Source organism: Pteronotus mesoamericanus, unplaced genomic scaffold, assembly GCF_021234165.1.
Source record: "Pteronotus mesoamericanus isolate MK-2021 breed Mesoamerican mustached bat unplaced genomic scaffold, CSHL_Meso_final scaffold_174, whole genome shotgun sequence".
Taxonomy (NCBI): domain Eukaryota; kingdom Metazoa; phylum Chordata; class Mammalia; order Chiroptera; family Mormoopidae; genus Pteronotus; species Pteronotus mesoamericanus.
The window spans coordinates 23363945-23388858 of NW_026555309.1; the positions used below are offsets into that span (position 1 = coordinate 23363945).

Here is a 24914-nt window from a genome sequence, read left to right on the forward strand (position 1 = left end):
GGTAACTCTTCTTCATGGTTTTGCTTGCCAAATATAAAGATACCTATTTGAAAAATTAAGACTTTAAAATGAACCAAAGTATGAATATGAAAAATCAGTTTAGCACCTCTTCTTTTTTAATATTGAATTATTTTTTTCAGGCTTCTTTTTAAATTTACCCATCATGGTTAATTTTTCCATTGTATATTTTATGATAGTTTTACCCCTTATAATACAATCGATACTTCAAGAAATGGCTTAGCGTTCATTTTTTTGCATAGTTTTTAGTATGGCTTTGCAGTTAACAATAGACCCATGTCTCGTGCGTTATCATTGTTGTCATTTGGCGGGTGAAATGGGTTTTCCAGATTCCTCAGAGATTTGAAACAGCCAGATGACATGGAGCTCCTCAAGTGAATACTTGTTAATGCCAATTTGGGAAATTTGTGATAGCATATAACATGCGGGAAAGTCCCAGACTGGGCTGAGATCTCTTTGGCAGGATGATATCTAGGTGAAAATGTAGTTCAAAAATTACCTTGAGACCCTCGTATTGTACTCTGTGTTGTGGTTTTATGATATTTGATATACAGAACATGGGCTGGTGAATGATAAATGCCTGAATGCCCGTTCACTGTGACTCATCCAGAAGCAAGATTCTTGCTAGGCTTCCTTGCTTCCCCTCCAGTTAATTTCCTGCCTCACAAATTTATCAACATAGTTAGGGAAGTAATTCGGGTGCCAATCATCCTAAAATGATGAACCTTTAAAACCTTATATTTAAAACGTACACTGAAAACCTTTTGTCAGAACTGCATCACTTGTCTCTGCTTCTCTGCTTCTCAGATCGAAGGATATGAGGCTTTACTTGCTCTGCATTTGAATTTAGTCCCAATTCCTCTTTTGTAGTCTTTCTGGAAACAATGTATGGTGGATCGTTAACATTATCACTTCAGTTATAGTCAGAGACTACATATCCACACTTAGCAAAGAGGGTTGAGTAAATTTCTTTATTCATTCAGCATAAATTCCTACTCTAATATAAATGTTGCTCAGGATAGAGCTTTGAAATGGATCCTGATTCTTTAAATTCTTTCCTGTCTGTTTCAGGAAATAGTGAGATCCTGTTGATAGTAAAGTACAATGTGTCTAAAGTTCACTTCTAAACACTCCTTGCAATGAAAGTCATCTGCATTCTCTTTATAATTCAGAGCCACTAGAGATCTGTTTAATCTTGGAGATCTGATCCAGTATCATTTAGGGGGAAAAAATCCTTGATAATAATTCTACCATTCAGATTAGTGAAAGCAGTAAAGCTTTACAGCTTCTCTCTCGTCTTAAAAAGATATCGCGAAACAGGGGAATAAGGACTTGGATTATGGTTCAGGAGATTTAGTTGTTTGTAAAAATAAAATGATTAGTACAGCTATTATTCAAGTTTTTAATCAACGAAAGCAAATGGCATCTGTTTGTTATCATTTTTTCTGCAGAAGACAAAGGCTCAGGTCCCAATGGTGCTGACTGCTGGTCCCAAGTGGCTACTGGATGTGACTTGGCAAGGAGTGGAAGACAACAAAAACAACTGCATTGTGTACAGCAAAGGTAATGCAAAAATCTTTGGAACTATTGAAAGCTGAGCCTTGCTAAACAACATCAGAGGAGCTGGAATGGGGGTGCAGGGTCGAATTTCATTGTCTCTTCCTTTTTCTCTTATGAATCTCTTACCTGCACCTGCAGCAAAGCCTACTGTTTTTTTACAACATAAAACAAAAAATGTTCTGCCATTAATCACTTAGCACCATACGCATTTTCCTAAACTCTACATATTTGAGTGGCTCGATGGGTCCCTTCCTTGCTGTTAGTGTATAGTGATGGCCAGTTTGATGAAATCCCAGATTCCTCTTTTAGGCATTATCTATGAAAAAGTAAATGCTTTGTGAAATTTAGCAGTTTGTGTCAAGGTGTTTGCCCCGGGGGGTGGGGGGCACTACGTTCCAGCCAGTTTCTTGAAATCACTCAGGATGGGGAGGGGGGCATAGCTTAAAATGAAACCATTGCAAAGGTGGAATTCTTCCCCATGGCGATTTCTGAAGGGCAGGAGGCAAACGGGAAAGAGGAAGCGATGGCTTGCAGAGTTTTGCCTTTGATTTGCTCAGTGTGACATCAACCTAGACTGCGTCATACAGCTACACCCTGGCTACAAAGGAGCTGCAGCTCTGATGGCCTATCATGGGGCTGACTCTCCAAAACAGCCCCCTCCTCGTGTGTGGTGTGGATATGGGCACTTTTCTCCGTATTCAAGTTACGGACCCAAGCTCTGTACTTTTCCAGTAAAATCCCTAATCTCTCTTCTTTGTAAATATTGCAAAACCTTGTGCTTCTCATGTTTAATTTCTTTTAGCTTTCATTTTTAACCAAATAGACCTACTGAGATCAAAGATTTATTTGCACATTGAACCTAGAAACCATAAAAGCATACAAGGGAACAAGCAAATAAGCACCCCTATCAATGTATTAACATATAAAACACTAATCATAACATCAAAGACTCTTAAAACTTGCTAGAAACAATTACAACTTGTTCCTATAATCATTACAATTTGTACACTTATAAGAGGATTGCCTTTAAACTACCATAAGCCTTTGAAAGTTGAAACACCGGAAAGAGGGAATTTGCAAGCTGAAAAAAAGGAAAGAAAAGAAAAGAAAATCTGCACACCAGGATCTGATTATTTTCCTTATCCTTCTATAATTGCTGGTCTCATACCCATTCATTTTCTAACCCAAATACCTGTAGTATGCTGGTGGAAGCTTTTAGCTGGAAGACAAGGTAGGTTTTCTCAGGATATGTCAATATGATCTATTAAAAGGGAAAGAAATAGTATAGTGAACCAGCCCCCCAATGCCCACATTCAGAATGCAAAAATACAAAAGTAACTTGGAATGTAGGGTCAGTTACTAGGAACAATATTTTTGCTCTACAAAATTTTATCTTCACGTTGGTACTGTAATATGCATGAAGCAAGGGAAGAGGCTGTTCGATCATAATCCAAGTCCAGTGTATTTGTAAATCAGGCATTCTTTTAGGAGAAATGATGGTTACATTGTTATGTGAGGAAAATAGTAACAAAATTGCAATTTGATATTAAACGGAGTACTTCATGTATTTGTATTGTGGGTTGGGTAGACGTTAAGCTGTCTGGCAGTAAATTTTGAGTAATTTATAGAAGCTTATTAATTAATTAACTCATAAAACTGCTAGCCTTGTATATGGACAATAATGGCCGCCATTTCCTAAGTACCACTCAGTCCTTCTCTCATCGTTCTCCATTGCCTTGGTTTATGATTGTCATGTTATGCAGCTAGAAAAAGAGTAAATAAAAAGTAAACTATTTTTCCTGCTTTTCCAATCCCCTCTATATTTACTGAGGGCAAGGACTGGGTCTCAGACACCTTTCTCTCTTTGGTCTGGCATGCTGCTTATCCAAAAAAGAAGAAAAATAGCACTAAATAAATCTTGATTGGTTGACTAGATAAACAAATGATGACTGTTTGCCCGAAACTCTAGTAGATATTTCACATACGATGATGATGAACCATATGAATTCCTGCCATTTAATAGTTTTTAATCTACAAAAGGCAATTTGATATTGTTCAACTTACAAGAACAATTGGTATTGCAGTTCAAATAGCAAGGACTGCAATAACTACTATATATACATTATTTCATTTAATCATCATTTAAAACCTCCAATGTGGTCATTAATATAGTACTTCATTTTAACAAGGTGAAATTAAGAATTAGTAGGTTATGTAATTTGCCGTGGTCACATTGCTAATATGTGCCAGTGGTTGAAGTGGAGTTCACATGCACATTTATCTAACTTAAGGTCTGATTTATACATTTTAGAATATGCTGTATTCATTAAGTTTTTAAGCAGCTCAATAAGATAGGTAGGTTTTTCTTTTTCTTTTTTTTCGTTTTACACAATTAGACATTGTGACTTAGAGAGGTGGGATGGCTGCCCTTGGTCATAGTGAGCTAACAATGAAGCCAAATTTGAATCCAGGTCTTGGCAATTCCTAATCCTGTACTCTTTGTACTGTGCAGCTCTGCCTTTCTATAAATGATGAGTAAATCCTTTCAGACCTTTATGCCCAGAAATCACAAAGAATCTGTATCAGCGTGGAACTTCCTACTCTGTGTGTGTGTGTGTGTGTGTGTGTGTGTGTGTGTGTGTGTGTGTTTTCCTTCTAGTGGACATCCACTAGAATTAGTTCGCTGGGGAACACACTTGGGAAAACTGTTCTGTAAACTGTGACCTAAATAGCCTTCAGAGGCCTGATATTAATTTCTAGAATTCAAATTCCCTTTGGTGGGAGGGGACAGGTCATCCAGAGTGTGTCTTCAAGCTCTGTGAATTCTGTAATATTCTGGGTTTGTACTGGGGATCCTTGGAGTCATGGAAGGTGTGACCCCCAGCAAGTGCCCCTACCAGGACCCTGTGGGCTCTGAGGCCTTCATCTTCATAGACCGCAGGTATGAGAGCTTCTGCAAAGCAAAAGACTTTTGTAGGCGGAAGGATTTAGCAATTTAGATTTAACAAGTATTGACTTGATCTCTAATGGGTGAGACATTTTCATAATGTGTATGCTATTTTGGGAGGCTCTTTTCAAGTGGCTAGAAATCCAAATGTCATTGACTTGTGCAAAAAATATGTGTGCATGTGTGTGTGTGTGTGTGTGTGTGTGTGTTGGGAGTAGGGGAATTCATCTGCTTATGTAACCGAGAGTCCAGGGATATTCTGGACTTCAGGAACAGTTTCATCTAGTTGTTCAAACCTTGTCCCCAGATTCTCTCTCCGTCTTCTGCTTCCTCTTTCTTTTGTGGGTTTCCTTATCAGAAGTATTCCCCTCAGGTGGTAGGGAGCTCCGGACTTACTCTACCAGCTCACCAATTCCAGAGAAAAGAGATCTTTTCTGTATTTTTATTGAGACACATCACATACCAAACCCTCAACCAGTTTATCACTATGACTCCCCCTGGCTTCCTATAGCCAGCCTTAGCGCCAGGGTCTGCAATTACCCTCACATGAGACACTGAGATGGAGGAGAAACAGTTCCCCAAATGGAACCGAAGTGCTGTTGCCAAGCACACAAGAAACGGTTGTTTGTGGGGCTAACCTCCATGCACCCAGATTTTTCTTATTTGGTGTTCTAGCTAAGAATCTACATGGCTTATCCATTCTATACCAAAATCATTGTTTATATGATTTGGCTCTCTGAGAGTATATTCATACCTACTTACAAATAGGATGTAAAATGCATAGGTATAGTGTTTTTTAAAAACTGAATTTTTAAATATTTTTCATGTTGTGTCAATAGGTCACTTAATGTGTAACTATTACCATTTAAGAGACATACTTCTTGAAGTATTATTAACTGTGGGCTAGTAATAAAATTAAATATAATTATAAAGTTTTCATTTCCAGGGTATTCATCAAATAATTATTATAAAATTGTATAATATTGGCGCTTTCTGACAGGCTGCCATCATCTTGTTTTATCAAAGTAAAAAAAAATGTAGTGTTTGGCATTAATATTATAATCTGATGTACTTTTTTTCCTGCCTCAACTATCCCTTGTCATCTCAGAAAGTAATTAGCTCATCCAGACATTGATGGACCAGACTTGTTGGGTCGTCTGTTTTTTGCCATTATTCTCAACAGACTCCAGATAATTCTAATTTACTTATCTGCAATGAAAAAGGACTGAAAAGCACTATGCTGAAGTTAAACGGAGGTTGCTAGGGCGTAGCATGAGCAAGGTCTGCTCACTGACTACTGAAATCCACTATTGAACATTGGAGGTTGTCTTCTTTTCTTTTTCTGTTTCAATTACAGTTTGTATTTCATATTATTTTGTACTAGTTTCAGTTGTGCAGCATAGCATTGTCTTTTCCATGTAGCATTCTGTTCTTTATGGTGATTAAAGTAAATATGGTGGCTTTCTAACATATGAAAAGTAAATAGCTTACTTTGAGTTTTATGTTTCTGAGTATTCAAAATTGAGCCTTTAGTATGCGGGCTTGTTCACTCAGTTCACTTCAAATAAATAATTTTTGAGTTTTTCATGGAGTTGCTATTTCAGGGTAGCTACATTCTCTGTGTGTCCAGATTAAGAGAATAGACATTGTCAATCAAAAGAGTGGGAAAGTATCAGGCTAACCCTCACTCTCACCTTAACCACAGAGGAATTACTTTTTTATGTGAAAGCACAGTATCATTGTAAAAAAACTGTTGCTCACATGTAACATTGAGCAAATCATTTTTCCCCTCTAAATCTTGATTTTTTTCAACTATAAAAATGGAATAGCAATGGCCATCTCACAGAATTTTGGGGAAGAAGCACTCATTTACTAACTGTGTATGTTATTAATATTATATTGCTGATTACCTTAGATTCAGTCCAATTTGCCCTGTCGTTGTAAGTCAGTACAAATTTAGAGGAAATGAAGCCAGGTCTTCATGTTAGTATCAAGCAAGTGTGCAAGAAAATGTGATCATGCCATACAAGATGCATAGCTGAGAATTCCATAAGCCCCTTTCAGTCATTGTGAACCCAGAAGTATCTGCAGAGAACTATATAACACGAAGATCAGCAGCCTTTGCCTGAAGATATTATTGGAAGTTTTTTGTCTGGGGAACATGATATTCCCATTATTAATGAAAGTCATATAAAATGCTAGTATAAAGATGAGAATGATGATAATATTAATACTGGTAGTAGCAGTTACCATTTATTATGCACTTATTCAATGCCAGGCATTGTTTTAAACACTGCACTACATTTTCTTATTCACCATTACAAACTCATGATGTAAACAGCATTAGTCCCACTTTACAGGTGAGTAAACCAAGGTTGAGATAAGTAAATACTTCAGGGATACATGAACAGCTCATACCTGATGAAATTGGGATTCAATCTCGAACATATTTGTCCTAAATTCCCAAATGTACGATTAGCAGGGTTTTGAGGGTATGATTGCAGGTTATTGCTCTTCTTCGCAAAATTGCATATGTGTTTATCAGTGAAACTTTCTTTTTCTCATTCTGTGACTTGGCTTTAAACAGCAAGTGTTCAAGAACTAAAACAGCAATGGCAGCAGTACTTTTGCTAATTTTGCTGTTGCGTTTAGGGCCACAGCAATTTAAAGTCAGCGAGAAGACCAATCTCAAAATCATTCTGTGATCATCTTCAAAGTCCTGATTTTTCTTGTTTGCACAGATGTAACCATGCAATTAATTTAGTTAAACCTACATTGATTGCCTACTATGTTCAGGGTCCTATGCTAGGCACTGTTGAATTAATGACAGAAATTCTAATATGACTTATCTTGGGTGAGCAACTTTCTGCACACTGACTAAATTGATCAACTTTTCAAAACAAAGACCTTTCATTATAAGGATTCTTGCAAAAGTCTGGACTATTTTCCACCTTAAAATAGAGGATCTGTTGCATGTTGCTAGAATTTTGAGATGATAGCCTTGTCTAATGTGGCAACCAATTTTTAAACTAGTCTCCAAGTTAACGTGTAACTTGACCTAAAGTGCCTAATATCATATAAATAAGAAATTATAATTTAAAAGGGAAACAATTGTGCTTAAAATAAAGTAGTTAACCATTCGGTAGTTCATAGAAAATGTACACTATTGTCTGGTTTGGCAGTATTTTTAAAAGAAGGTGGGTGCCTGAACCAAATATTTAACAGCAGGAATTATAAAATCATAAGGCGATTAAGTTAGCTAGTCGCAGAATTCCAATATTGCTTTTTAAATGACTTCAGGATATAGGAGGTACTGAGGTTATTATCTGTTATCAGGAATACAGTGGAATTGTACAACTGGATAATAACCAAACAAACTGACACAATGTAAAATTACATTATCAGTGTGTTAAAACAAAATTGCACCCTAAAGGAGTCCACATGCCAGCTCAGAGCTGCAGTGTAATTATGCTTAACTCTGATAATTAAAATACAACAGAGATCAACAGAATCATTTTCATTAAGAAAATTATTAATGATGGTGGTATAACAGTAATTGATTGCAGAGCACCCCAGGATAACGTGATGCTGAAAACCCAACATGTTTCGTGAACATCTGAGGCTGTTTCCAGTTATGTTCTATAGGAATGAGAGATGTTTTGAGGAGTGAGCCATTTATTATGCCTGTTCTAGGAATCAGTGGGTGTAAAAATAGCTGCTTTAGAAAATCACCATTTTGAGTCAAATTGTCGTTTCTGAGGGCTTCTTAAGGTCAAGACAAGTGACCCTACTAGTGACTGTGTGCCTTACAATAGAGCTGTCTATTGCAAATTGCAGGATGACAGCAATGTTAGCAACTATCAGGCCTTCTGTCATTTCACTTTTTTACTATGCATTTGCTGTTTTTACAATTCGGTCAGTGATTTAGTGATGTTTTTCAGTCTGGTTCTGGTTGTACCCAATAGTTTATGTCCTTGGTTATTATTAATGTGTGCTATGTTATATGGAAACATACATGTGTTCTCATATCAACCTTGCTGTGAGTTTCCTTAATGAAATGTTGATAAATAATCCTGCATGATAATACTGTTCATTACCTTCGTGGATTAGATGGGCTATCGTATGTTGAGGGGAAAAAATATCCCTAACGACACTGGATTCATGCATGAATGAAGCTGCTGGCTCTTAGGGGTAAAAACCCCAGTTGGGATCTTGGCAAATGATAAGACCTGAGAATATGTCAGTTTTATAAGTATAAAAATGAAAAACGAAGAGCGGGGTCTTTTGAGAGGGGACTCCCCATCATTCAGGGATGTTAGCTTGTCATTTAAAGAGATGGGAATCTTGAAAGCTACCCCCGAGGTATCTTTGTCAGCTAAAATTGGGGACAACTCTTTAGGGTAGATTTTTTTTTTGAGTAAGGTATTGTGAGTACTTCTTTAAAACAGTGTATTGCATAGAGGAAATTATTAGATTATAATTCCAAGTGAAAAAGCAGAATATGAGGTTTTGAGCCTAGCGTGATTATAATTATATTAAAAAGTATATGCATAGGGAAACATACTGAAAAGAAAGACCTCAAAATTATAAAAGTATTCCTATAAAGGCGGTAAGATGTGGGAGCTTTTTTGTATCCCTCTTTCATAATTGTCCTCACTTTGATTAATTTTCTTATATAATTTTAGAAAAGTGTTTGCAAATGAAAATCACTCTTTGTCTTGACTGTATGCTGCTCTTCTTTTACTATGACCCAAACTAAAAGAACAAAGAAATCTCTGCCTTGCCCATAAAGTTTCCCTCATCTTTAGAATTTATATTATTTCCTAGTGATATAATTATTTTTCTTTAGTATCTCTCTAAATGTCCTAACACTCTATTTCATGAGATATTTTTCCAAATAAAATAAATGTAATTGAGCCTGTGCTTTGTAGCATGACCTGGCCTAGGTGTCATGAGGGTTACAAAGGCATATAAAGCATCCCCCTGGCTGACGGAGTTTGTTTATTGAAAGCCCTTAGTTGATGAAGGTTGCATTATACCGGATTCTGTCCTGCATGGTCAAGGCAAAGTTGGCAGAGGATGTGGAATTTGGGTTGGCTATTAAAATTTGAATCGAAGTTTGAGAAATGGAGGAAAGGCGTTTGAGGAGGTTGAAACTGTGTAGCTAAAAGCATACAGTGTTTCCATGGGAGTGTCAGAGCGCACTCCACTTAGAGCAGGGAATGTGCAAATGAGACCAGTGAGGAACAAGCCTGCAAAAGCTTCTGAGGGCCTGGCAGTGGGTTCCCATGAGTGCTCAGCAGGAAGACCCTCTCAGCGAAGCCGGGCAGAGCTGCTGAGAGTTCTGAGGCCCACACGATTCCATCGGGATTTTAGCGAAGACATGTCCAAGGTTAAGCTTAGGTCCATCCATTGATAAAAGCAAGACTTGATCTGTCCGGGACATATTGTTGGTAGATACACCACTCTAGAAGACAGTAGTAAATCTTTCACCTTAATCCATTTATTACCGGATTCCCACAATTTTTAACCTCCAAATGGACCTCCTATCTCCTCACCCTAGACCATCACTTTCCTGTTCACCAGCCCCTCCTGTCTTTCTTACAGGTTACCTGATTCAGATTCCAGCCCTCGCAGTTCTCATCACTCTCTTGTACCGCCTCACCTTTCTCTCTTTCCAGCCTTTACTGGCCTGATAATACCTCCATTTTGGTCAATCCAACTTTCCACACTTCTCTGGGCAGAAGTTAAAATGAATTAATATAGGTGACATGCGTAGAGTAGTGCCTGACTCATGGCGAGTGCCATACAAACATGTGGTCAAAATAAAACAGATGAACCACTGCCACCCCCAACAAAACCCAGCGGTAACAAGTTTGCATTGCGTTTGATCAGAGGTGAATGAGACCCCTCAGTGTGTGTAGCCTGTCAATACAGGTTTCTTCTCCTAATTAATCTTCAAGGTCACTGTTTCAGACTTCTGTTTCCCCAAATATGTACCATCTCCTGCTAGGTGATGACCTGCTGCTTGTTTCCCAGAGAAGGTGGAAGACCGGAAGCACCTAGCGCCCTGCGGTGGCTGCCCATCACCGTTTGCTGCGGTGGCTGATGCGGGGAACCAAACCTGGCCCACTGTTGTCCCCACGGCAGCCGTTGGCAGACTATCCGCCTTCAGAAATTAAAATATTGACTGTTTGGCCCTTTACAGAAAAAGCTTGCCAACCCCTGAACTAAACCTACAGAGTCATTGCTTTGGCCCCAAAGGCCCTAAGTGATCTGCCAGGGATACCGCCATGGCTACGTTTATGACAACTCTCCAGCGACTCTGCAGCCGTGACTCAGGTCCCTTTGCTTTTGCTTGAGAATCCAAAAAATGTCTCTGTCTCAGGGCCTTTGCCCTGAGCTCTGTCCCCACATCGCTCCCTCTTTTTCTTCATTCAGGACTCCATGTAAATGTCTGCCTAACTACCCCCAAACTCTTGGTGCCTCTTCCTCTCCCTTTTCTCCTCTTTATGACTTGGCTTAGGCTGCTATATAACAAAACACTGTAGCCTGAGTGGCCTAAAAAACAGGCCCTTATTTCTCATAGTTCTGGAGGTTTGAAAGTCCAAGGTCAGACTACAGGCAATCCGGTGTCTGGCAACAGCCCTCTTCCTCACCTGGTGGAGGATGAGAGGAGAGCAAGCTCCCTCATGCCTTTTCTTATAAGGCACTAATGATATCAGGAGGTTCCCCTCCTCGTGCCCCAGTTACCTCCTGAAGGCCTCACCTCCTAATGCCACCGCATTGGTGGTTGGGGGTCAACATAAAAATCGGGAGGGGCGGGGGACACAGACCATTGAGTGCATATCCTCTCATTTGTCTTCATATTCAGCATTTTAGCATTTAGTAAAAAAGATTTAATGTCATTTCCCTACCCCTAGAATGAGAGTTCTTCAAGGGTAGGAATTCTGCATGTTTTTAAGCCATCCGTGGGAGTGCATGACACAGAGGATGTGCTCATTAAAAATGTGTGAATGAATGGATAGATAAATGAATGAGCTGCTGCTTCATCTTTAATATGGGAAGCAATGTGAGATATATGTTTAATAATATTCCCACAATTATCTCCTTGACTTTCGATCAATTTTCTGAAGTGCGCACAAACTTTATTTCTTAACCTCACTATTGAATTTTATGTATCATGTTTATAATTTATGAGAGGTCGTCCTCACTCTCTAACAGTTTCTTTTTTTTTTTCAATGCCTTTGCTCTTTTTCTATGGATATTCTTTAATCTCTGAAGATAGGAATTTGAAATATGTTTAGGAAGTTGTGTGTCCTGTGCATTCTTTCTTTCTTTCTCTAACCTGTTTGGTCCCTGTGTTTACCGTTAAAGTTTACCTCAAATGGCTAGAGATCCACGAATGGCTACTGTTTTTAGGAGTGGGGCACTAAAGTCCAAAGGCTACAATAGCATGAACAGGTGAGTGGTGGCTTTTGCCCAGGATAATAGGATGACAATCTAATGAGGTCCCCGTGGAACAGTATATGTAACTTTTTAGTGATTAGCTTCTCCAGAGAATGCCAATCTCATCTTTGAGATTTGTGAATCCTGCAGCCAGCAGTTTGAGGACTTAGTGGGCAAAAGAGATCGGGTAATGCATTGGGTAATTCCTATCTCATTTTTGAGATTGTAAATGTTCCCTTATTCTAATGCAGGTGACACTTTAGAATCCCCTTTGCTGAGCTTGTGTCTCTGAAGCTGAAGCCACTGTTCCAGTTTTCCAAAGACAAAGCCTCCGTCTCCTAACCGAGTGGAGCGGGAGTGTCCTGTAGCTCTATAGGAAATAGCTGACCATGTGTAGCTAACAGCTTCTTACTCAAAATGCCAACCCTGCACGTTTTAACCCCACTGTTCAGTCTACCTTTCAAGGCACCAGGTGTCTTTATTTCCTGATCTCTTCTGGATTCTGCAGAATAAATCTGCTTGCTTCTTGTCGACCTACTCCTTTTCAAATACTTGAATTTGTGCATTTTGTGCTCTGCTATGCCATCTTCACCACTTCCTAGCTCCCAAGATTTTGTTGACTTCTGTTGCCTATTCTGCCCTGCCTCTTCGCCCTCATCATCTTTTTTTTTTCTTTACTGTCATGTTAGTGAAAGGGAGCAGAAGAAGTAAACACATGCAATTAATTCACCATATTTAACAGCAGGCCTCTCTGCTTGCTTTCTTAGCCAAGCTTCTGCAAAGTTTTCTGCACTCATTCCTTTGACTTCCTAAATTCCAGCATCTTCTCATTCTCTCTAGGTTCTAACTCTGTGACTCCATTGAAGTGACTCTGTCACAGGTCCCCTGTGGCTTCCTGTTGCCAGTTTTTTATTCCACCGGGCTTGACCTGATTGTCCCTTTTCATGCCCAATGACACTTTTTTCCATCACTGCCATTCCACTTAATGTTGTCATTCTCTCATCTTTATGCTTCTCATTTGTATTTCCCCTACATTATCTCATTTTTATTTTTAACTGCCCTACTCTTTATAGCCTCCTTTCTCATCTGTCCTCCACAAACACCCAATGTTCCAACGTGACTCATTTATTTTAAATACTTCAAATAACCATTGCTTGATTATATCTATCCTTGTACATAACATTTCCTTTGCCTAATAAACTTCTCACCATCTTGATCATTGCTAACAGGTGCCATTCAAGACTTAATGCCTCTGAGCAGCCTTTCCTGCTCTGTCCCCATAAGGGACGAGCTCCACCCCAGCCTGTGCTTTGTCCCAAGCTGGATGTGAACACCTCAAATGCAACAACTCCATTTCTCAGCTCTGTCACCCACTGACAGTACGTAGTGTATACTCACTGAATTTTGAGTTATTATTTAATGGCTTTTGTGATGCGTCATTCAGCAGGTAAGCCTCACTGTGCCTTCATGTAATTTCAGGAATTACTAGTGTGGAAATCATTTGAAAATTCAGTAACTGAAATGCTGTCGTCCCCACATCTAGAAAATTATATCGTGCCTTAACAAGCCTTTTAAAATGCTAGGGAATCTGGTACAAGATGATTTCTTTGAAATGTCCTGTCTGTGTGTATCATCAGTTACCATGAGGGCATGTAAAAGAACTTGGAAAAATTGAAATCAACATACATGCAAAAGATGCTGTCAAACCATAGGGTGCCATCTGACATCTTTGCACATCAGCCATTACAAGACATTGGCTCACTATTACTGGGCAATTCTTTCTGGATCCACTTTTTTTTTCCCTCCTGTCAAACATTAATTGTGCCTGTCGTTCCCAGCTCTTCACTGGGGGAAAGTCAGCCAGTTCTCAAGACTTTGCTCTGAGACCTGAAATTGGAGGCTTTTCCGTTTATTCTTGGTATATAAGTCAACTCCATTTTTGAAGACTATTTTTAAACGTAAAAGGTCACCTTATATGCCATGACATAGAGTAGTACTTGAGAGAAGATATATTCTCATTAGGCTGTCTGAGGGCCATGAAAACTGTCAGACAACAGTGGGGTCAACCAAGATAGTATATCGTGGCGTTGCAAGCAAGAATGTCCCAGCCAAAGGAATGGATCTGAAATACATACATTTAAGTAAAAACAGATAAGATCTTCCTATCTATCTATTCATGTAGTTCTGTCTACTGCCCATTGAAATTCAATGGGAATAAATTACTTTAAGCCAGTTTTTCCGTCAGAAATCTAGTATTTATCATCACTGTCTAGTCTCCGTTGTCAGTAAAGATTTCCAAGAATGACTACTCTTTAGTTCAATACCCTTTACTTTGTGTAATCTTGCAAAAAATAGAAGCCTCGGAGGCTTCTTAGGGAAACAGTATTTTCCGAATACTTACCAGATCTTTCTAATGAGGAATTTATGGTTTCATAATGCATTTGATCCAATGAGTCATATATGATATTTCTACATTCCTTCCCTCCCCCCAAAAAATACAAAATTTATTAGTAAACTAGTAAATAATACTTGGGCGTTTCTCAATGTCAGAACTAGTTTTGTAATACAAATAAAATCTAAGTGTCTCCTGTATTATTTCTGCTATCTTGCTATATAGGTTTCTAGGTTTAATTGTGTGTTTTGCAGTCAAATATTCTCATCTGTCAAGTCCAGAATGGCTTGATCTTAAGTCTAGGGAAGCAAAAAAAAAAAAAAAAAAAAAAAAAACCCAAAAGACTCATGGAGGATATTTGGGCCGAACAGTTGTTTACATAAAATTTATCATTTGTATTTAATCTTTATTGCATTTTTTTCATTACCCTTTAGCCCCCTTATACCCCCATGCCCCCCAGCAGTCACCGCACTGTTGCCCATGTCCAGAAGTCCTTTATTTTAGATTTGCATTTTAACTGGAGATACGCGTAAGAAAGATAGCTTTCTATCAGTGAGATGAAGTAAAGAGACAATGTGTATGAGAAAATGGACAAGTTACTTTTTATCTTATCTTTGGCTTTAAAGACACCATTTTAGTTAACTTCCTCAAGGGAAATTAAGATAGTCATCTTTATATGCATGTAAAAATGATGAGTTGATTATTAAAAAGATGGCTGTGACCTGAAATTGGAGGATTGCATGTTCTTCAATTCACTGAAATATTAGCTGAGGACCCGCAATTTGCCAGGTAGGGGATTTGTTAACTTTTGTGATATGTTCAAGTCACGTCTTAACCTTGGTGTGATCCTAGGGTATAATCTTGTCCATATTAAACAATTCTTTTTATTAAAAATATTGGCTGGTGTTTTGCTCCCTCATATAGGCTTTGCCAATGAGCAATATGACATCAGCTTGGTAGAAATACAAATATCTCAGGCCCTGTTTAGCCCTAGTGAATCCAAGGCTGCATTTTGATGAGATCCCAGGGATCCGTGTGCACGCCAAAGCTTGGGAAGCCCAGGTCTAGTGATTACTGACCTGACTTTCACTGAGGACTTACACTGAGAGCCAGAAACAGTTAACCCTGTAACATACTAGCATACTGACTAACTGGCTGAGACTGTGAATTTATTTGCAAATAGCAAACACAATTGTACATCAGGAGAATATCATAAAGGCAAAATAAGAATATTGCAAAGTTCTTCCTGTTTGGTCTTGAAATACACAACAGCTTGAGCGCTATCTTTTTTGGCACTCCCCCTCATTCCCACAAATGGGATTATAGAAAAAAAAGGAAAGTGCTGCTGTGCTCTCTCTCTTTAATGGGAACATTTATTGCTGTTTTTTCTTCTAACACCTCCTAATTTATATGAAGCATTAAATTGTAATGTGGTTTCTTTTCATGGTGAAAATGTCCCCATGTGTCTGCCTTTAAATCAATTCATTGCTATTTTGTAAAACAAAATGCGAAATAAGTGCTTAGGGGAAACACAGGCCCCCGGACCCCTGGAACCCTCTGGAGGCTGCCTCTGTCATCCTTCCTGCATAGCAAGAGAGGGAAAAAAAGAGGAGGAAAAATACAAATTTGCTGAGCCACACATTTCAAGTTGTCGACAACCCCATCCGCGAGAAAACAGAGGAAAATATATATGCTCTCTGTCCTGTCAAAAGGCGTTCGCCTTATCTTGAGAGACTGTCAGGGAAGGAACATCAGTGAATGGACAGGAGTCTATTAAATTAATAAGCTGCTGGATGGTGTCTGGAGAGTTATGATGCTCCATAAATCCAGTTTGATCATGGTGGACAAGGTTTAAATCTGCAGACTTCTAATACACATCCAGTTCTTGGATTGGATTTGAAGTTTTGTGCTGGAGACACAGAGATAGTCCTGCACCATGCGAATTAAGATTTATCTCTTTTTTCCTCCACTTTTTTCCCCCTTCCACTACTTACAAAAATGAAAGCACCTTAGGGATCCTAGCAAATGTTACGGCTGGAAATGAAAAGAACTGTTGTCAAGGTGAAGCCGTGACCTAGAAGCCTAAAATCAAACCTTGGTCCATCTATGCAAGCAGCCCCATCAGAGCTGAGTGTGAAAGGTCCGTGTGGAGGGAAGGAGGCCTGAACTTATCTGTAACCTGTTTCATAGTGACGCCTGTCACATTCAACTTGTCTGTATTTATGACAGAAAGAAAACTAATGGTGTCAGATCTGCCCAATAGTAATAAAAAAAATCAGGAAATATTTTCTTCACCCCATTAAATAAAGTCCTCTGATACAGCTTTTATTGTGATACAGGTTTATGTGAGTTTTTAGCTTCCAGCCATTTTAAGCCAAACAACTATATTTTATTATCCAAACAAAGTCCCATATCATCTATTATCTTTAGGTTAAGAACAACTTATTTACATGAGACTGATAAATGAAATCCCTGGAATAAAAACAATGGAATTTGTTCAGAGGGATAAAATTTGACAATTTGAGAATTTTATATTATACTAGTTATAATATTCAAAACATGAGAAATTTGTTACCTGTTTACTTCACCAACTTACACTTATTACTATAAAGTGAAATTTTATTTTCTTACCGTGGAACATATGTATTAGGAAACTCCAGAATGACAATGTTTTGTTATAACCAATGCTACATGCCATTGCAACATATTTAAGTCACCATTACAGTACTTATTGTAGAATCATCCAATTAACCCAGTTCTCTAACAAGGTGTTAAATCATTATAGAGAGTGTGCAAAAGGAGCAGGGAGTCCACCTACACTCAGTGCTACTGTATATGAAGTCCTGTCCTGGACATCAAATCATTAAACACTAACAAATATCCTGTGAAAGCAATGCCATTATCCTCAGTTTTATAATGGAAATATGAAGGTTTTTAGAGTTTAATGAACTTCCCAAATCACAAAGCTAACAAATGACACACTTCTCATTAAACCCATTTCTGCTTTTCATTTATTCATTTATTTACTCACCACCTTTTTATTGAAGGTCTACTATGTGCCGGGAAATTTTCTGGGCTTGGGAGTGAACAAAACAGACAATTATCCCTGCACTGGTAAACTAACATTTTTGATCAGAGGACAAAAGTAATCACTAAACTGATTCAAAGGTCAAGTTGCGTGTGCGTACACCCCCCCACCCCTGCGCGCCACACACACACACACACACACACACACACACACACACACACACACACACACACACACACACCCCCCCACCCCCCTCCCTCTCCCACCTCCACCCACCCTGCCTCCTTTACATAGAAACAACCAAGTAAAGTTGGCTGAACCCCTTTGGGTTCCTAAAAGTATAGGCTCTTGGATTTGTTGACTTTTTCAGTGAAAAATTTTGGAGTTTTTTCCCCATGCCTTTCTGAGCGTGAATGTCCTCTAACCCCAATATACGGCCCATTAGTAGTCAGAGATTAAATAGATACTTGGATAATTACCTCATCCAGTTCAATTGTAAATAAATCTCCTCTGTGTCACTCTCATCTCCCAGCACAACAGTATATTCTGTCCCTAGCCAGGAAATGCCTAAGAAAACAGATGAGTCCCACACTGTGCCCTGCAGGTCAGAAAATGCTGGCTTTGTGGGACAGATAGGAAGGGTAAGTCTGCAAGTCACAACTCCTAATGGGAACTCCCTGCTTCTGGTTTTTCAAGTTCAACCCTAGAGGCTGTGTCAACAGAAGAATCTCAGCTGCTCTCAAAAGCAGGAAGGGGCCATTATTATGTTTGCGAATAAGGCTTGAGAAAAGAATATTGAAAAGTTTTTGAAGATTTTTATCTAGTGAGCATTCCAGAAGCAGCATCTCCCTGAAAGCACATATTTGTATTTTGATTCCAGCTCTAAGTCCTAGAAACACAGAGTTGGGGATCAATGCCTGAATAATAAATACTAGGAAGCACTCTAGAAATACTTGGTGAATGTATAAATGAGTGTCTGACTTGTCTCTTCTCCCTTTATTCCTGAGTTTCTTAAGTCTAAAATAAAGAAAATAGGTTGAGTTGGGAAACAATAATAATGGGTAAGAATTTATATTTAAAGGGTGAAGAAAACTGGTAGCTTTCTTGTTGGTAATGCCTTTCTATCCTTATAAGATTTTGTATGATACAGTAGCAGCTTTGTTTCACATCCCACGAGGCGTGTCAATCATAGCAAATACACAGAGCTACATACCTGATTTCCACATCTCGCCTTCTGTGCAGAGATAAAATGCTTGAAGTTAAAAGGCCACAGAAGAGAAGCTGAAGTTTTTTGAGCACTTACTTTATAGCAAAACTTGTAATGTATTAGGCAGCTACTATGCAAGGGTTGCTATAATTAGTATATGTTTATACAGCTAGTGAGGGGTAGGGTCAGAATTGGGGCCTAATTTTGTTCACAACACAGTGTTGCCTACAAATAAAATGGTGTTTATTTCTACACATGCATTTATCTTTTAAACATGTTCAAATGTGACGTGCCTATGAAATTAATGAAACACTTCAGCCCACACAGGCTTGACTTTAAACAAAAAAGAATTTATGTTGTAAAACTCTAAAAGGTAGTACATAAATTACTGTATAAATAAGAATATAAATAAAATATTTTCAGAAGAAGAATCTCAACGCAATTAATTCTAGTTTCCCTAATCTGGTTTTTTTTAAGTTAGTTGTGGCATATGAAAAATTGGCAGTCAACAATCAACAAAATGTACACATCTGTACAAAGAAAATATATATTCCTATAACCCCTGAAGATCTTCCATATTCCAAAAGACAGCCCCTGTTGATTTCTATTAACATATATTAATTTTGTCTATTCTTATACTGTATATGAATGAAATCATATAAGTGCAATCATGCACTTTATGGTTTATTTTGCTCAATAGAATGTTTTGGAGATCCATCCATTGTCGTTTTGTGTCTCAGTAGTTTTTAATTACTGACTAGTATTCCATTGTATGAGGACACCACCATTTATTTATCTGCTCTCCTATTAGGGATATCTGGGCTCTTCTTTTCACACCTGCAGCAATGGATTCCTCAGAAGAGTGAACTGTTTTAATTGAGAGAGTCTGCAAGCCTCTGGTAGCTACAGTCTCAAATCGGGGGGCATTTTGACTGAAAGAAGTCTGTCAGAAAAAGAACATGATCAGATTCCTTTGCTTTTGTATTTCAGTGACCTTCAGATCTTATTGACCCCAATCAGTCTTTAGGAATCAAAGCAAATTGCATCCCTAGATTTTCCTGTACTTCCAATTCTATCAGTTATCTTCTTAACTGCCTAACCAGAGTGATTCAAAGGTGAATGAATTTTAAAGATTTTTTTCCAATGGTCTTAGTGTGTGAATATACATGGGCTTCTCCTCTTTTGGGGTCTTTATTTCTTTTTGTCTTATTAATTGCCTTCCACAAAGCAACAGAGCTATCTTAAAGCACTTTGAAATCTCTGGATGAAAACAGCTAAAGCCATGGAAAATATCAGCATTATTATATCAGTTAATAGGCAATTGAAGCTATGAAAGGAATAACCAGAAAGACAAATGAATGGCCAAGAGGTAAAACAATTATTTAAAGGAGAAATAATGGGTAATAGTAGCCAGAGTTCTGAGAACAGCAATAAAATGTACATCAGGAGGAGATGGATCTTAAAGGAAAGTGGTACATTTTGACTTAATTAGAGGACTGTGAAAATGGGCACTACCAGACACTATCAGATAGCTTCGGTACTCGTTTATAAGAATTAGTTAAAACATTACGAACAATCACAAGATATGCCTTCGTCTGTATTTCATTGAAGAATACTCACCATTGTTGGAGAAATATATTTTTGAGAGATTTCTCAGAACCTAAATTTCTCAGATGGTTTTAAAAAGAGGAAAAATAAGAAATGAAATCCTGAGAAACAAGAAATCATACAGTTAACAGCAATTGGCTGCTATGCCCTAACCTTCAACTCTGAAAGTATGATGAACTAATGTGGTTGATCTGTTAGTTGAAACAAATGTTCCAAAATGTTGGAACGGAAGCATCTGAGACAAGAGGGAGTGAATTGGTTCTCTGGCCAGCCAAAAAGTCCTCTGATATTAGAGGATGAGCAATTCATTTAAAAATACAACAATAAATAAATGATTTTGCTATAAAGCAAAAGAGTTGGCATAAAACAAATATAATTGCTACTAGCTATTTATAGCACAGATTTTTTTTTCTTAGAAAGGGCTATTTAGATGCTTATATGGAGTTAAATTACAAAATGTCTTTAAAACTCTAATTAAATGATAGAATAATTCATATAGAAAATTCAGATTTAAGCCTTTGCAGAAATATATTTCTATAGAATTATGTTTTCCATTTGGATAAACTATTTAAGTATTTCAAGGCTAAGGAGGGTAATTTCTTTAATAGTTTACATGAATTTAAAATTAAAGATAGGAATTTATCAAACCATGCTTCTAAAAAAAAAACCCAAAGATTAAGAACAGATAAAAGCTTTTTACACATTAAGATTTTTACCCTAAAGCTCTTCATGAGATAAGAGTTAAATGCCTACTAGTATGTATTAGGAAACATAACTGCCTTGGAATGGAAAAAAATGTCTTTTGTTTTATCCTGATATTAACAAAGAGGTTGGAAAAGAAAGATAAACTCTTTCCTGAACTCTAGGTTACTCTTGGTATAAACTTGTCTTATGCATAATCAGCTAATCTTTGAATACTTTCTTGAATTAAAGAAACTGGAGACTGTTAATCAAACATATTTGTTAATTAAACTTTGAAGTCATTTTGGCATCAGAGAGCCGTGGCTCTACTCTTGAGGGTGCTGTTTTTACTTGTTGTTTTCATTTGTTAGATTCCCTAGTAACATCTCGTTTTGCCTCTAGTACAATTTTCATAAGGGATTACCTTTCTGGAACCCCAGCCAAAGTCCACTTCAGCTAGATTTCCATTTAAGTATCAGAGTTTAGGACCTTGTAATGGAGATCCAGAATAGTCAACACTTCTCTTTATGTACTAAAAACAGTGAAGACAGTAGTATATGATAATGTTGGAGAAAGTGAACCCCCACAAATGAATTAAAGCAAGATGCTAAGGGCAGAATTAAATATTGGACATGTGTTAGAAAGTGACTTCGACTATAATGAGAGTAGGTCTAAGCATACATATACATACAGACACATATACATGTGCCAGTATGAATATACACACATGCAGACAAACATGCTCTTTATTTAATACCAGTAGCTTAATATGTTTATTGTGAAAATAAAACTCCTTGTATCGCCATGCCCCCTAGCTCCACATTAAAGTACTGTTTTAGCTTTGAATAATCAGTTGGTCATTTTGTGTGTCTGTAAAACATTAGGATCTCTTAATTAACTCTCACTAATACTACATAGCATTTCAAATCAAGTGTAGGACCATAGAATGCATCATACTCTAGACAGAAAATAAATGATGATCAGTAAAAAACATAAAAAACCGGTGCCTTAAATATACCCTAGTGATCTCATGCAGCCAGTTTATCTTCCCATTCAAACACCAGCAAACAGGTTAGGAACTAAACAAAAGCTTCTGTATGTGTTGAGGGTGGACATTATGCTTTGAATTGGCAAAATCTGAAAGCAGAGAAATGCCTCAAATAGCAAAACAGTGAAGTTAGTAATAGAGGAATATCTATAATTCTGATGAAAAATAATAATTCTGAATTTTATAAACATGTATGAGTTGCTTAATAAACAAGTTTTGAAAGTCCAGTTACGAGAATAAATTAAGAGGTGAAGATTGCCTCTTGGCAACCCAGATTATAAATAAAAACTGTGGATGAGGATAAGAAACAAAAACAGAAGGGCATAGTCTATAGTAAACACAGTTTTGAAGTTTTGCATACATGGGGAATCATTTTTAGTTTTGTTCCATGAAGAGACAAATTCTGCAGGGATTCATGGAGTCACTGGGCTTTGTAAATCTCTGTGAATGTCTGTCTCCATAAACCCCCTGCCCTAAGGACTGATGTCTTTCTCATATGTATTCTGGGGAATATAACATTCGTGGTAGAGGAGGAAATCTATAAAATCCACCTGCCCAAAATAAGGGAATTATATTTTCAATTGTGAGACTGCAGACCTCAGAAATATATTTTGAGTGGTCTGTTGGCAATACAGTTCCCATAGAAGCTCCAGGGAAGTGCCAAAACCAGTTTCACTTTTCCTCCTTTTCTCTTTTAATCCCTGGGGGGTCTCTGTTTCTTTTTTTTTTTTTCCCTTGGCTGGACTAAAGTTGTACAGGAGACTTGCACCGTACAGACAGAAATGTTAAAGAAAGCAGCAAGGAACAGCTTTGAGGCAAGGTTTCAAGCTTTGTCATCACGCTTGAAGAATTTTCTGTGTAATGTACTGTAATGCAGTATTCAATGGGGACACGTTTAATTGAGTTTTACACAACCCAGTTGGGAGTAGTGCTGCAAGGTAGGTGATGTCTAGGTTTTTAATCTTCCACTCCGGAGAGGCTTGTTGACGGCAAGGTTCTTTCTCTTTGCAAGAAAAAAAAAAAAGGAAGCATGAGAAGTGATACATCCGTGGATAAAACCAATTGGCAACCCCCAAAGGAATGAGGGCGATAAGGCGAATCCAGCACTTGTAAGAAATAAAAGAATCCAACTGTTCATTTAAATGAGAAACAACATCCGATGGAGGAGGCAGGGAGGCTGTGGGTGCAGGAATGGGGAGGAACCCAGACTGACAACTAGAACCAGTGACGCAGAGGGAAGGAATTTCAGCAAACAACCAGGGGCTTGTTAGGGGCATTATCAAAGAGATACTCACTGGGGTGTATTTTTAAGAGAAATAAGAGGGAGAAGGGGCATTTGTGTGTGAGGAACAATGCATAACGTGGCAGAAGTGAGTGGGGGAGGGAGCTATTGTCACAGAAACAGCACTTAAAATAAATCACCATTTTTTCCTAAAGTCCTAACCTAACCCCTGCATCAACCTGGGTAAAAATAGCACCGGACCTTGTCAGGAAGACAAAATAATACCTTATATATCAGCTCCAAGGTGTTAAACTTTCTCAGCTCAGGCTGTCCGTTCCTCTCCTTTAGCAGCCTAAGCCGGCAAAGGCATGAGGCAGCTGCAGCCTCGACTGCATTTCTGTTTGTCTCCTCACTCTTAAGGCTCACATTGTAGGTCTCTAGTTGGTCCAAGCAGAACCCTTTGAAAAATACGTTTTTAATCCTCACCCAAGGCTATGTTTATTGATTTGAGAGTGATAAACATTGATCAGTTGCCCCCCCCACCCCACCCCCACGCGTCCTGACTGGGAATCAAACCCACAGGCTTTTGGTGCACAGGATGATGCTTCCCAATCAACTGAGCCACCTGGGCAGGGGTCAGAAAATTTTTTTTTAAATATTTATTATCCACTTTCTGGTTCCCAGCAGAGGAGGACTGTCTAGATAAAGAATTACTGAGTATACCAACATTTTTACAGCACCTACTGAAAAAGGGATGCTAGGTACTCTCTCACTCCTGCTACAGCTGAGTCTTTTGGGACCGCCCCTTTTAGTGCTCTCCCTAATGGGATGGCTGGTTTTTTGCGTGCCTGTGAGCCCACCCCTTTAGAAAAGAGTGTTCATGATAACACAGATTCCCTTGAATTCCTGCCCTCCACCTGCAGTGAGAGACAACCCTCTAAGAATGTTCTCCGCTATCTTTCGTCAGTGTTCGTGGCATGCAGATAACTAATGCATTGTTGCCTGTCAGGACTGTTGCTAATTTAGGGCTGCCGACACAGTGCCTGGTAGTCTATTCTTCAGTATATGATGGCCAGGGAAAGCACTGCGTTTTCACTCTTTCAAATTAATTTGTTTTATATAACAACTATCTCCAGAGCTAGGCATGGGGAGTAGCCTGGAGAACCATTTAGACACTGTCCCTGTGCTCAGGGAGCCAACAAGTCATTGGAAGATAGCATAACGACGAACTTATAATACCAATACATTTAACATTTTAAATAAAAAGTTGACTTGTGATTGGGGTGTTGATAGTAAAAATATGAAAATAACTTTTGTTTCCTTCAGAGAACTGACCTAATAGACCACTTGGATTATCTTATATAAATCACTTTGCTTGTTACACATATTCATTCAGTGGTTGTTATGCAGCTGTTATGTGTCAGGTATTATTCTAGATGCTAACTATGGAGCAGTGACCGAAATATGAAAATTTCTACTCTCTTGGGGTTTACGGTCTAGCATTTTCCCACTTAATTTTTATTGTAACCTTATAAAATGGTTATTATGATGATGATATTACCGAACATTTATAAATCACCTTTTACTTTATAAAGCACTTTTGCTTTACTTACCTCATCGAACAAGGCCTGAGGACCTTGGTTCTAGAATCTACCTCATACTAACCCGATGACAGTTCTCAGTGACTTGAGTCTGCAGAGCACAAAGCAGAGTGCTAGAAATTATTAGGATAATATAGGGCAAAATATGCACTT

The 24914-nt window shown here is 38.2% G+C and overlaps 1 protein-coding gene across 3 annotated transcripts in view; it reads left to right on the forward strand.

Annotated features, from left to right (window-relative positions):
* ZFPM2 (zinc finger protein, FOG family member 2) overlaps positions 1 to 24914 on the forward strand; it is a 445662-nt gene that overhangs the window by 284624 nt on the left and 136124 nt on the right. For 2 of the 3 annotated variants that reach the window (XM_054590382.1, XM_054590383.1), the window contains one exon: positions 1470 to 1581. The exons of the other annotated variant lie outside the window; for it this stretch is intronic. In XM_054590382.1, coding sequence (XP_054446357.1) covers positions 1470 to 1581 — 112 coding nt within the window. The remainder of the gene's footprint in view (positions 1 to 1469; positions 1582 to 24914) is intronic. 3 annotated transcript variants of the gene reach the window in all.